General features: G+C 41.9%; 1 protein-coding gene, 1 long non-coding RNA gene and 1 pseudogene across 2 annotated transcripts in view; 1 reads left to right on the forward strand and 2 right to left on the reverse strand.

The window, feature by feature from the left end:
• Positions 1–13,812, reverse strand: part of LOC125282155 (myomegalin-like) — a 111,058-nt gene that overhangs the window by 64,469 nt on the left and 32,777 nt on the right. Inside the window, 7 exon segments of the mRNA XM_057310760.1 lie at positions 1,389–1,568; positions 2,263–2,400; positions 2,585–2,698; positions 3,609–3,767; positions 4,624–4,836; positions 4,976–5,068; positions 10,348–10,520. Coding sequence (XP_057166743.1) covers positions 1,389–1,568; positions 2,263–2,400; positions 2,585–2,698; positions 3,609–3,767; positions 4,624–4,836; positions 4,976–5,068; positions 10,348–10,467 — 1,017 coding nt within the window. The 5' untranslated portion in view covers positions 10,468–10,520.
• On the reverse strand, positions 6,231–6,843 carry LOC125282130 (ATP synthase-coupling factor 6, mitochondrial-like; annotated as a pseudogene).
• Positions 8,090–12,276, forward strand: LOC130543487 (uncharacterized). Its single transcript, XR_008958866.1, has 2 exons — positions 8,090–8,980; positions 10,940–12,276. It is a non-coding gene; the product is annotated as an uncharacterized LOC130543487 (long non-coding RNA).

Below are 13,812 nucleotides of genomic sequence, written 5' to 3' on the forward strand. Positions count from 1 at the left end.
TTTCTAGGGGAGCTAAGTGAATGAGTAGAATCAGGCTGTGGAAACTTCCAGGCCCTCTGCTCTCCAGGTAGGCTCTGTCCCCTTCCTGACCTGAGACACTTACCTGTTGGAGTTTGTTTTTTTAAGATTTTATTTGAGAAAGAATGAGTGGCAGGTGAGGGAGAAGCAGACTCCCCACTGAGCAGGGAGCCGGATGGGGCCTCAATCAATCATGACCTGAGCCACCCAGGCACCCCTTCCCTGTTGGAGTTCTTGCCTCCAGCACCCAGCACTGGGAAGTTGGGTTTTGGTATGGGAAATACCGGTTACTTAACTTGAATCTGCTTCATTTAACTTTGGTAAAGTAACAAGTTCATCCCTCCATCTTTCCATACAGCTGAAGGGCTAGGGGCCTCTGGCTCTTGATAGCTCTTGATTTTGGCTCAGGTAGTGAGATCGAGGCTCCATGCTGTATGGAGTCCGCCTGGGAGTCTCCCTCTGCCCCTCCCCCTGCTCACGTGCATACTCTAAAATAAATGGATGTTTTTTAAAAATAGAGCTGAAAGGCTCATCCAAAGCATAAATAGAATGTACCTCAAAACAAGTTTGAGCCATGAACAATATACAAGATTTTCACCAAAAAAAAAAAAAAAAGAAGACTACATGCTCAACAAAAGAGCACTAACAATACAGAAAAATACTTATAATGGCAACTCACATATTGTTTTCTGAAGTAGGCCCTTTCCCTATTTGCTCGGGGTACATAATAATTAATATTAGATGAAGATAAATGGATACACAATCCATGTATTTATTTTCTCCCCAGTATAACTTGTATAGGGGAAACACAAAATGATAAGCTGAGAAAGAATAATGAGCACTATATTTATGACTATGGTGATGAAGTTCCTACTTTTCTCCTGAGGGGTTGTAGCTGGTGGTTAAAACTGTGGAACCCCAGTGCCTGGGCGGCTTACTTGCTCTGTCACTTATTAACTATGTTACTCTGCACAAGTTATTTCATTTCAGAAGTCTGTTCCTTGTCTGTCAATGAAGGATAATAACATATACCTCATAGACTTGTCAGGATTCAATGAGTTAGCATTCTTCAAGCAATTATAACAGTGCCTAACAAGTGTGAGCACCATCACTAATAAAAGTTAGCCATCATATTATAGGTGCATGTTTTAGTTCTCATTAATTCTCACATGACCTATTTGAGAAAGATAATTGTCACCTTGAGTTTAGAGGTGGAGGGAAAAAAGTCCCAGTAAAAGCCAATGACTCGCCCTGGCACAGGATGGAATTTAAGACTTGGGTCACTGGCCCCCCAGACCTAAGGAGTCCCAATCCAAGACTGAGATAATGTAATCACTGAACAAATTGCCTTTAATTAACTAAAGCCTTGCCTCCACTTCTTTGTTCCTGTCATGCAGGGATGTCTGTAACTGCTGAATGATACGTTCTTGTTCCTTCTGCCAATGGCTAAATTTGGTTTCCCTTTCTTCTTTCAGCCATTGAAGGTTTTGACAGGTGGCAGATAACTGCTCTACTTCTAGGCTTTTGGCCCTCAGGAGACTCTCCATACTCTACAGTAACAAAGAAAGCAACTGTAAGTCAAAGGACCACCCCACACTCTGTAGGATGAACAAGAAACTTGATCCGCCTTCAAATCATCTCATAAAGTATCAATTTTTTGCAAAAGTAGAAAACTTAGTATCTAATCTAACAATGCCATACTACTCTTTTCTTTGGTTTTAGAAACTCTCCTCTAATTTGTTTAGAAAAATAAATATATTATAAATGCAGTATTTTTGAGGAGGCAGGCTATGCTACAGAGGAAGTGAAGGACTTCTTTTAGAAGTGGCAGATGGTTAAATATAAAAGCTCTAAAATACATATCCAAAAATAGTCCACAGTAAATATTAATAATCAAGTGTTCTGTGACTATACAGGGATATGCATATGTTAATGAGAAAACAACAGTGTAACAGCTGTACCCTGACAATGCTTCTGTACAAGTATATAGATATTGACAAAGATTAGAAACAAATCAGAAAGTAGGTCTAGAAATCCATATTCACTATAAAGTCCACAGCAGAAGTACTAGCTCTTCTCACTTCCTCATCTATAATGACGGATAACTACGTTTGCTGTTGTCATATTTTTTTCCTTATAAAGCAAATACCTTGGTTTTCAGAAAATGAGGGAAAGGGCTGATGCTTCAGGCTTAGCATCCAAGTGGGACAAGGGATATCAAGTCATGGCAGACTGTGCTCTTACCTGCATGGTAGCTTCATTAGAGGAGAGAATACCACGCAATCTCTCTAAGTCATGATCTCGCTCTCGCACGGCAAGATGAAGTTGACGCAGTTCTTTTTCTTTCTCTTCCAGAGTGGAGAACTTTTCATCTATAGCCCGCTGCAAGGAAAGCAAGGATCCTAAAGCTCCTTAGGATTCACTATTGTGATCACACTTATTCAATAAAAATAGAAAGGAAGGGAAGACCAACTCCAAAAAGCAGCAAATGAAGTAGACACAAATTTCTAAGCACCTATGTGCAGAGAGTAATCCACAGTGCCGTAAATAAAATTAAGGTGCATACCTCTAGAGCAACGTCTCGGTCCTGTATTCGCTGCCGAAGTTTCTCAAGCAACATTTCCTCTGCTTCAAGGGTTTTGTCCGACTTATCTCGATATTGCAGGAGCTCCCAAAATTCCTAATGAGACCAAAAAATATTTCCCTTTATTCATTTATGCAATATGCACTGAATTCCTCCACTTCGCCAAACAATGTGTTATTCAGGATATAAAACAAAATGTGATCACGCTCAAGGAAAACACAGGTCAGCAGAGATAACAGACATACACACAAATTGTTAACTATTGCACACGGGTGTATATGTGTGTGTGTGTATACATATGAGTATGCATATACACATTATGCATATACGGGTGTGTAGGTCTGCTAGCTAGCTACTAGGGGAATACAGGATGCACTGTCTAAATCTACCTGAAGGTGTCAGTAAAGAGCTCACAAAAGAGGTTACATTTGCTCAGAGTCTTAAAGGACTGGGAGTTTCCCAAGTGAAGAGCAGGTGGGGGGGGCAGTATTTCTATCAGAGAGAAAATGTATGCACAATACATGCACACTATGAAAAAACTGTATGCTCATCAGAATGTAAGGGATTCAATGCGACAAGCTTAGGGCAGGAGACCGGTCACAGTCTTCAGTGTTCCATTTTTCCCTCCAACGTTCATTTTATCACATAAGTAACTGGAAATTTCTATACAGATGTCTTCACTTACTAGACTTGAGAACAGTGGTCATATCTTCTGTCTTCCCAGCACCCAGCATACTATCGGGTTCAGAGAGGTGTTTAGTAACTACTTGCTGAATATTTATTGCTTATGTCTTTCAGGTCTCAATTTTTATTTCCTACACTTGCTGGTTAGCATTGCGGTTCATGAATTGTACTTTCTACTTATTTTGAATCCTCCTGGTTCCCATCTCTCAATGTTCTACATGTAACGGGTACTCAACACAGGTGGACTAATCTGAGATTACATGAACAGAACTTTCAGAGCTCTGTGAGCCCAGTTTCAGTTAAAATCATTACAGAGACTCACCTGAAGCAGTTGCTCTTTGTGACTCAGACTGTGGTTTAGGTGCTGAATGTGTTGCTCATGGGTTCTAATCTCATTGTATTTTTCAGTCTCCAGGGTACGAAGCTGTTGGCTCTTACTCTGCAATTCTCCTTGGAGCTGCTGCAAGGCTTTTCGTAATTCCTGAATTAAACAGATTCCCTTTTGCAAACAATCTAAAATTTTCACATCGTTACTACATTGGGAGGCCTTAAAATTTTTAAGGCATACGGAATAAAATACAAAGTAGCAGAAAAGTGCCATTCTTACAGTTACTCTAGAAACAATATACACGAATCAAATAGAATATGGGAAATTGTGGGAACGGTGAACGGCAAGAAGATGTAAATTTCATATTACATAGTTCAATACTTACTCTCTAGTTTAAAAATCATAGATCTATATAACTACTAAGCAGAACTCTGTTCCACTGTAACCATGGATAAGCTCAAGGATAGAATATTCCTATCATCCTTTTACATCTTAAAAAAAATGGATAGCATATGCTCTAACCTAATAAGATAAAGGAACCACTTAAGAATTGTTTTATTTTTTTAAAAAAGATGTGGCTAATTGTGCATGCCATTCCTTTGCCCTTGGTGGTTGTTCCCCACTATTCTGTCTTGCTAACCTTTACCTACCCTTCAAGAATAACCCCAGATAGCTCCTCCTTCATGAAGCTTTCCCTGCTTCCCTTCCTCAGCCCCTCCTGTATATTCCTACAGGACCCAAACATACCTCATTTCGGTATTTACACTAAAATTCTGTTTATGTGACTGTCTCATACTCACTACAAATAATAGGAAAGAGCTTGTGATATTGACTCTTGTATTTCCAGAACACAGCCCAGTCTCTCGCACATGGTATGAGGGCAATAAATGTCAAACAGAATTACTTAGATTAAGCAAGTGACTCAAGGATTCAACACAAACTGTCCTGATAAAAAGTTATTATCAGGGCAAAGTCAGCATCTCTGACCACAGAACGACTGCTGATTTACCTGGTTATGTCTCCAAGATGCCTCTTTCTGCTGTTCTCTTTCTTGGGCTGCAGCCTCTACAAACTGCACACATCCTTTGGCATCAGCCAGCTGGCGTTCTTTTTGACGCACTGCCCTCTGGAGTTTCTGTAGTTCAAGCTGGCTGTAGAACAAAGCACTCTGAAGATCAAGCAGAGCCACCTGTTGCTGAGCTGGAGACGTACCCTCTGAGTTCTGGAAAAAGAGTAAAAATCATAATCACAAGGAGGACAAGCGCCGAGCAGCTGAGAAGACCAACAAAATCAGAACTGTGACCGAAAAGGGCACTTCCTCAACAGAGTCTCGCCTCCTGCCCTATGTCACCCTCACATACATGAAGTTGTCCCAGCTGGCTTTGGTGCAGCATTTCTCGAAGCTTTGCCATTGTGTCATCTTGACCTTCAATCACCTGGTACAACTCCTCGGTCTGAAATGAGACAGGGAGTACCGAACACATTAGTAAACTGAAAATAAATTCCATGATCTCATCTGTACAGATTTTAGAAATACCAATTCATATTACACTACAGTTTCTCTAGACTAACATCTGCCTCTTCCAGTGTTAAGGCCCCCTTGTCATTCCAGGGTGCCCAGGTTCCTGGCATTAGCATGGGCACCTCCTAGGGAGGGGGCATTATTCTGCCCACCACCACACCATGAAGTCAGGTGACAAGTACAGTTGGACGCCCCCTCCCCGCCCCCCAATCTTTTCTAATTTCAACAGTGCGGTCAAAGTAAACCATTACCTCAAGGCTCAATGAAGGCAAAGGCAGATCAGATTCCTAGGGCACTCCATCCATGACCCTATAATTGCCCAATAGTAGTCTGTTCGGAGAGTACTTGTTTTGCTTTGTGTTATAACAGATCTCATTATTTTTTTTAAAGATTTTATTTATTTATTTATTTATTTATTTATTTATTTATTTGACAGACACAGAGAGAGAGAGAGCACAAGCAGGGGAGCAGCAGAGGGAGAGGGAGAAGCATACTCCCCGCTGAGCAAGGAGCCCAATGCGGGGCTCCATCACAGGATCTTGGGATCCTGACCTGAGCTGAGGGCAGACTCTTAACCGACTGAGCCACCCAGGCGCCCCAACAGCTCTTATTAAATCCCACATGCCATCTATCATAACTTTCTATCTTGTTTTATACAATTTCCCATAGTTACAAATACAGCAGGGATAAGAAAAGATGAAGTACAGGGAGCAATCTTACCTTGAAACGCTCCGTTCATTTTTGGGAAATTTGTCACACCACATCTGGGTGAAAAATTGATCCTTGGCATGGCCTTAGCCGATGACAATTCCCTTAACTCAAATCGCCAGGAACACACCTCCCATGAAACAAGTTGGGGCTTTTATTCCTTGCAGCCAGAAAGAACACCCCCCTTGGTCTCAGGAAGAGAGTGTTAGAAAGAACCTATTATAGATAGGAAATGCCCTTCACAGTGTCCTTCATGTTACAAGGGTAAGGGAACATCATGTGAACGTGTCGAACAGATTTTTACTGTGGTTCTTTGATTTTCTTTTTTTTTACACCCAACATCACCAATCATTCATTTGGAATCAGAATTCAAAGAACACGTGACAGTTGAGAAATGTATGTTTATTCTGATCCAGTTGTACAATGAATCTAGGTCAAATTACCAAATAAATGTTACATTATTTCTTCAGGACTGGGGCTTTTCGATGACTTCAAATTTAGGATCTTCAGATTTGAAGTCCGGGCATGTATTCATGTCTGCTCCACCATACATTTGCTTAAACTTGAAGAGCTCCCTCTCTAGGTCTTGCTGGAGCTCTGGGCCAGTATCAGCGTGTCCTCCAGAAGCTTCGTTCTGTAGTCTCTAACCGTGTCCACAAAGAGTTTCTGTACAGGATCAAGCTCCTTATCAGATGCCACTGCTGGAACACCAGTGTTGCTCCTCAAATGCACTGAGCCTGCAGACCGAATGAGAGAAGAGAACCTGAAGAGCCTCTGAAAAATCAGGGAGATTGTCTTCCTTGCACTCAGTCCGCAGAGGCCAGAGCTTCCGCTGCTCCCACAATTCTGCTTCCGGCCCTGGCTCAGCCCTCACCCGCCTTCCCAGGATCTCAAGGCGTTACCGATTTTTTTTCTTTATAGAGATCAGCCTACATGTTTCTAAAGATTAAAAACCCGGGAGAGTAGAGATAACATCTGAAGTAGTTCTCTACTCATCATATTAACAAATTAGAAAACCGGTGGTTTAAATCAACGAAGAGCATTTGTTACCTCACAGTCCTATGGCTCAGGAGTCTGGAATGATGAGGCTGGGTTCTCTGCTCACAGAATTGGTCAGTATGTCATCCCCACACGAAATGGTCTGATAGTGACCTTGATGTGGTTCTCTCTCCCAGGAGGGGCTGCCCTCACCATCTCACTCCTCTGGGATCTTCTTCCCTGACCCTGATTTGTGTCTGTCATCATGCTTTCAGTTTACCCAGGTGGCTTAGGAGGAAGGCTAGAACTGTGGAGCCCAGAACTGATCTCTGCTGTCTCTTCTCCAGGGGCAGAATAAATGACAGAGGTCTTCATAAAGAAATGACTCCCATGAGGGCTGACATCCCCCAGCAATTGGAGCCGAGGAGGAAACGCCCTAAAAACCCAAGTCATGGAAGCAGGACCCACATCAGGTAGGAGCCCTTCCCGGAAATGTCCCCTTTCTCCATTGAAAGCCACCTTGGATGAGGGACTTGGTCTGCTCAAAGCGGAGTTAGTCTTGTGAGCACTGGGGCGTCAGAATCTCCATCCTAGGCTCTTTGTTTGAAATAGGCTTTTTTTCATACATGAGAATCTCCTTGCAGTTTTTGTCTGAAATGCAGCTTCTTTGCCTTATTCCCAGGGGATTCTAACAAGCACCACAGTGACTCTGATGTAGGTGTCCTTTAGCTCTGCAGCAGGTGCCCAGGGACTGGAGCCCTGTCTGCTGCATGATATCCCAGTTCACATCTAACTTTCCAGTGGTTCATGCTGGCTTTCCTAATTTATAGTATACATTTTCTATCATACAGGAGATACATATGCTCAAAGAGACAATTAAATGATCCAGTAAAGCGTATGTGACCTGTGGTGAAGCTGCTATCGGACTCTTGGACAGCTTCTCTGAAGGCTGTGCTTTTATTGCTTCAGCACAGACCCGGGATAGGGTTGGAATGGAAATATGGTTCGGACTGGAGATCAGTAAAAGTTCGTCATTCCTGGTAACTGTTATTTATCCACTTGACAAGTATTTACTGAATGTTTCACCTGGCAGGCTGTCATGGAGGCACTGGGGACATGGCTGAGCAAGGCAGACCGATGCCAGCTCTCAGGAAAATGAATGTTGGCAGAGGAGTCAGATATCTGATCGATAATCACGTAAGTGCATTTTATTTGTGATCATGATGAGTGTTACGAAATACACTTGTGTTCTGTGATCCTGGTCTATTAGCCAGTGATTTAAAAGTGAATAAAAGGAAGAGAACTATATCGCTGTGAGAAAAGATTTGTCCCCAAATAGGCCTTCTGGTGTTTTTAACAGTGGAAATGCTTACATTTAATCCAAGGTCTCCTGAAAATTACTTATGCATTTTTAAGGGGAACTTTTAATTTCAGTGTCCCCTGAAATTCTGTTGTGGGTTTCTCGAGGGTGCGTTAGGTGCCTCGACAGGGAAGCTTGCAGCCAAGGCCATTGTGGGGGCTCTGCTGCCATCAAGTGATGAAGGAGTTTGGGGCAATGTCTTAATCTCTCCGGGCCTCAGTTTCCTCATCTGTAAGATAAGGTTGTTATTCAAATTCTCCAAAGTCACCTCCTGCTCAGATTCTGTGAGTGCATGAGGAACTGAGGTGCCTGTTAAACAGCCCTGGGGACTGCAGCTGAGACCTGACTTGGTCTCTTCTCTGCGTGTCTCCTGCAGGAGACTGAGCTGAGGCCACACTGAAAACAGAGAATGGAGGGAGCCGATGGAAGACAGAAAAGCAGCATGTTTGGAGGATGAGAATAACCCAAAGATGGGCAAGGCAATGGTGGAGCAGGTGGTTGGCACAGGAGGTAAGAAGAAGGACAACTTGAGTTCAGAGAAATCAGGGGAGACCACGGAATGCATACAGCAGCTTCCGACTCTGAAAGGAGGTGCCTGAGCTGAGGAATGAGGACTAAGAGAGTAACGTAGGCCACAGTGAACCTGCACACCTTCCGAGGAGCCCCACAGGATGGAGCGGGCTTGGTTTGAACTGCTGGGAAGCACCAATTCCAAGAGGAGGAGGATGTGACCATGAGGCTCTGCCCCAGACGCCTAGCCTCGACCTTGGAGCTGCCCTCACGGTCGATGTCCTCCACGTAAGTGTGGGCTTAGAGGGATCAATGATGTTTGGATAAGGGTTGTAAATGTCCATTCTCACTGCAGATAGTTCTGCCCTAAGGTCAGGGAGGCCCAGGGTAGGGGACCATTGCATCTGAAGCCACATGATATTAATAATATTCTTAATAATGCTGCCTGGGGGTCATGAATGGAAAGGGTCAAGGATCTACTCAGAAAGTGAAGGTTTAGGGAATATAATATTTGAGTGGAGTCAAGTGCAGTGTAGTGGGAGAAAAGTTATTGCATTTAACAGCACCTGATGACTTCCGGGGAAACAAAGCTGATGCTAATCATGGCTCTAGATGCCAAATAACAAAGCAAACCACTTTCTTGCATTGGTCGTAGAGAAACAGGAAGCCCTTAATGCACATAACATGCTGGAAAGTTGCTCTGCCAGGAGGGTCATGCAATAAATCAGATCACCTGGCTGGTGGCAGAAGAAAGGGCTGGGCTGAGTTTGTGACAGTATCCCCTAGGTGGTGGAGAAAAAGGGTTGGGGCTTTTGAAGTTACAGGTGAGCTGGCTCATAGTAACATTACACCATCTTGAGAAAACATATCTAGCAAAATTTTGGATTCGATGGACACTAAAAATTTAGTCCACGATCTGCAATAATTCTTTTTTTTAATGCAATGATTATTTTAATTTTTGTACTTTGTTATTTGATTACTGTCGAAGTTGAATATTTTCTCATAAGTTAATTTTCTTAAATACTTTTTATGTGACAGTCTGTCTAAGATTTGAAGTACGTAATTGACACAGTATACTTCGGTTCCTTAGGGCAATGAGAAAACCATAGTAGCCTTGTGTATTGGTTGGTTATTGATTTATAAAACTGTACTAGTTTTCAACATGAAATTATGGGGATACTGACTAGTCCAGAAGCCTTGTTAACTATATACTATAAAGGAAGTTGAACACAAACATGCTAAAGTGAAAATGCATACAATGTTCCCCCCAAGTTAAAAACTCCCAAATACAAATATGCTTTAAATGCAAAGAGTCAAGGCCTACTGTTGGAAGCTGTTCACTGGTACTGAAGAAGGTCATCAATTCACTCTACTTCTTTGTATCTAGTTAATTTTCTCCTCTGGGAAACAAACTGAGGGCTTCAGAGGAGAAGGGGTGGGGGAATGGGATAGGCTGGTGATGGGTATGAAGGAGGGCACGTATTGCATAGTGCGCTGGGTGTTATACGCAAGTAATGAATCATGGAACTTTACATCAAAAACTAGGGATGTACTGTATTGTGACTAACATAATATAATAAAAAAATTATTAAAAAAAAAGAAAATACGGTAGGAATAGAGACTGGATTAGCTAGGTAAGGATAAGTACAAGTTACCTCTTGGTGTATCCAGAATTGTTGACGGTTCCCTCTGGGCATATTAGATGATGGTACAGAATGTGAAACAAACTTCAAATTCTGCCTGTTACTTGGGCGTAGATTTCTGATGTTTCCCATAAGGACAGATTGATTTCAGGAGAGCCTCAATTGAGAATGTCTGGGGAAGGCACCTAAAACAATCAGATTAAAATAATATGTGAGTAGGTTGAAGTTGAGCACTGCAATCGTTCTTTCACAGATTATCCACTATTGGCTTGAGCCAAAAGTGACTTTTCCATTCTTAGAAAACCAAAGGGCACCTGGGTGGCTCATTCAGTTAAGCGTCTGACTCTTGGTTTCAGCTCGGGTCATGATCTCATGGTAGTGAGGTCAAGACCCGAGTTGGGCTCCACGCTCAGCCCAGGGTCTGCCTCAGATTCTTGCTCCCTCTCGGAGTCTGCCCCTCTGTTCTCCCAGCTCGCACTACTCATTCTAAAATAAATAGAATCTTTTAAAAATTAATGACGCTCACAAATAATGAGATTTAAACACATCCTACAATGACTTTGATGAATAACAAGTCAAGCAGCTTTTTGTTTTGTTTTAACAGAGAGCAGAACTGTAATTCAGGATGTCAGTGGAAGAGGCGAGTAACGTCCTATCCTCTCAAAATCCGAAAGTAAACAGGTAAAAGAAGGAATGTATAGAACTATATGTGATGTACACAATGATTGGTTGGTTATAAATAAATTGAAATAAATCTGTGTTTATACTGACTCTTGAGCCCTGTCAAATAGGCAGAGCATTGGGAAACAAAAACTGGACCGAAAGTCATTTGCGTACTTAGACTTTGGAAAACCATTAGACAAACATGAATCAAACACATATAAAGCTGTTTGTGTGCCACATTTTAGGCCATCAAGGCTGAAATTTAGGAGAGACACCTAATACTGAATGGATGCTTTGGTTTTTTTGAGACATGTCACCTGAGCCACTGGGAATTTGAACTTGTGAGTCACAGAGGTGAGCAAGCTTTGCCTGATAGGATGTTAAGTTCAAAGCCTAAAGAGGTAACTTAAATATGCTACACACACCACTCACGACTTAAACCAAAGATCTTTCTCTCTTCTTTGGGGGAATGAAGCTGACGCAAAGGACTACAGCTTCTGTTGCAGAATCAGGACCTGATGCTTACAGACTCATGGGAGTGGACACCTACTTCAGATTTGAAGTAGGAGCCATTGTCTCCAAGGGTAACTCAGTCACACAACTGAGTCACACACAGCCCTCAGCCTGCCACTATTAATTGTTTTAATGCTGTTGGTATCATTTTATAATAGATCACATCAGAAAGAAGACGAATCAGATTTGGGCACCATTCATGGTATTTGATGGATATATCATTGCATACCGTCCCAAGGCTTCTGGTAGTACATAATGCTGGCAGTAGATTATTCAAGACTAAGTAAAATAATAAGAGAAAACATTGGCCCTTAAATTTCTCAACTGTGGTATCGCATCTAAACACAAGATAGATTAGCAGCCTTACCAACTGAGTGGTTACTCTTAAGGAAAGTTTATTAATGAACATACAAAGCATTTCACATGCATTGGTCCACAAGACTCTTTGTAGAGCTATTTACCATTTCTTTGGGCTGCTGAGAAAACTCCAAGTGAATGGAATAAGATTCTTGTCACCTGGCAAATACCTAAGTCTCCAAAGATATGGTCACTGGCAGATCTAGCTTGACTCTGAAAAGCATTTGTTTGTATCAAGATAAAACATCTCCATATAGACTGGGGATGGGTCGTAAGGAGGGTACGTATTGCATGGTGCACTGGGTGTTATACGCAACTAACGAATCGTCGAACTTTACATTGGAAACCGGGGATGTACTGTATGGTGACTACATAATATAATAAAAAAACATTAAAAAAAATCTACATATAAAACTCAGATGTGTTTTATGTGATCGCAATGCCTAACTGAAATGTGAAAAGTGATACCATTGATAATAGCATGAAGCCTGAAATACTGAGGGATAGATCTGAGTGAAAATCACAAAATATTTCACAGAGAAATGAATGAAGCCATAGAAAATGAAGAGAAATTCTTATTCATGGGTCCCAAGCTTCAATACTGTTCAAACATCAATTTCCCCCATCTGATATATATACATTCAATTGAATCACTCTCAAAATCTCAGCCTGTATCCTTGGTAGAAAGTCACCAGTTGATTTTAAAATTCACAGAAAACTGTAAATGACCTAGTGTGGCCAAAACACGTGTTAAACAAAGAACCAAGTTTGAGGGCTAGCTGTACCTAATTTGAAGAACTATTCTGAAGTTATAGTAATCGAAACAGATTGGTATTGGCATATGACAGGTAAGCAGATCAATAAAATGGATTACGGATTCCAAATGGAAACTAATACCTATACAGAGAAGAGGTTTTTGATAAATGTGAGAAGCAAAGCATTGTAAGAAGTATAATCTATTGGAGGTCCTGGTGGCTCAGTTGGTAAAGTGTCCAACTCTTGATTTTGGCTCAGGTCATGATCTCAGGGTCCTGGGATCTAGCCCTGCATCAGGCTCCATGTTCAGCAGGGGGTCAGCTTGGGATTCTCTCTCTCTCTCCCTCTGCCCCTCCCTCCCCAAAATAAATAAATAAATAAATCTTTTAAAAATGTATAATCTTTCAGTAAGTGGTCAATTGTAATCTTTTCAGCACATGAATATGGATATGACCTATGCATATGCATGTGAAAATCAATACATAAAATTGGATCCATAACTCACACCATGCAGAAATTAGCCTAAAATAGAGTATGGGCCTAAATAGAAACCTTAAAATGTTAAGACTTTTCGAAGAAAACGTAGTAGAAAAGTCTTTAGGAGCACCTGGGTGACACAGTTGGTGGCTCATCTGACTCATGATGTTGACTCAGGTCCTGAGCTCATGGGTGGTGGGATCAGGTCCAGCGTTGGCTATGCACTCAGTGGGGAGTCTGCTTCAATTTCTTTCCCTCTTTCCCTCTCCCTACTTGCTCTCTCTCTGTCACTTTCTCGCAAATTAAATAAATAAATCTATAATTTTAAAAAGATTTTGTTTATTTGAGAAAGACAGAACACAAGCAGAGAGGCAGGCAGAGGGAGAGGGAGAAGCAGACTTTCTGCTGAGCAGGAAGCCCGACAGGGGGCTCAATCCCAGGACCCTGGGATCATGACCTCAGCTAAAGGCAGATGAGTAACCAACCGAGCCACCCAGGCACCCCAATAAATAAATCTTTAAAAAAGTGTTTAGAACCTAAAGTTGGACAATGATTTCTTTTTTTTTTTTTTTTTACGATTTTATTTATTTATTTGACAGAGTGAGAGAGCACAAGCAGGGGAGCAGCAGAGGGAGAGGGAGAAGCAGGCTCTCCACTGGGCAAAGAGCCCAATGTGGGGCTAGATCCCAGGACCCTGGCATCACAACACTT

Source organism: Ursus arctos, unplaced genomic scaffold, assembly GCF_023065955.2.
Source record: "Ursus arctos isolate Adak ecotype North America unplaced genomic scaffold, UrsArc2.0 scaffold_12, whole genome shotgun sequence".
Taxonomy (NCBI): domain Eukaryota; kingdom Metazoa; phylum Chordata; class Mammalia; order Carnivora; family Ursidae; genus Ursus; species Ursus arctos.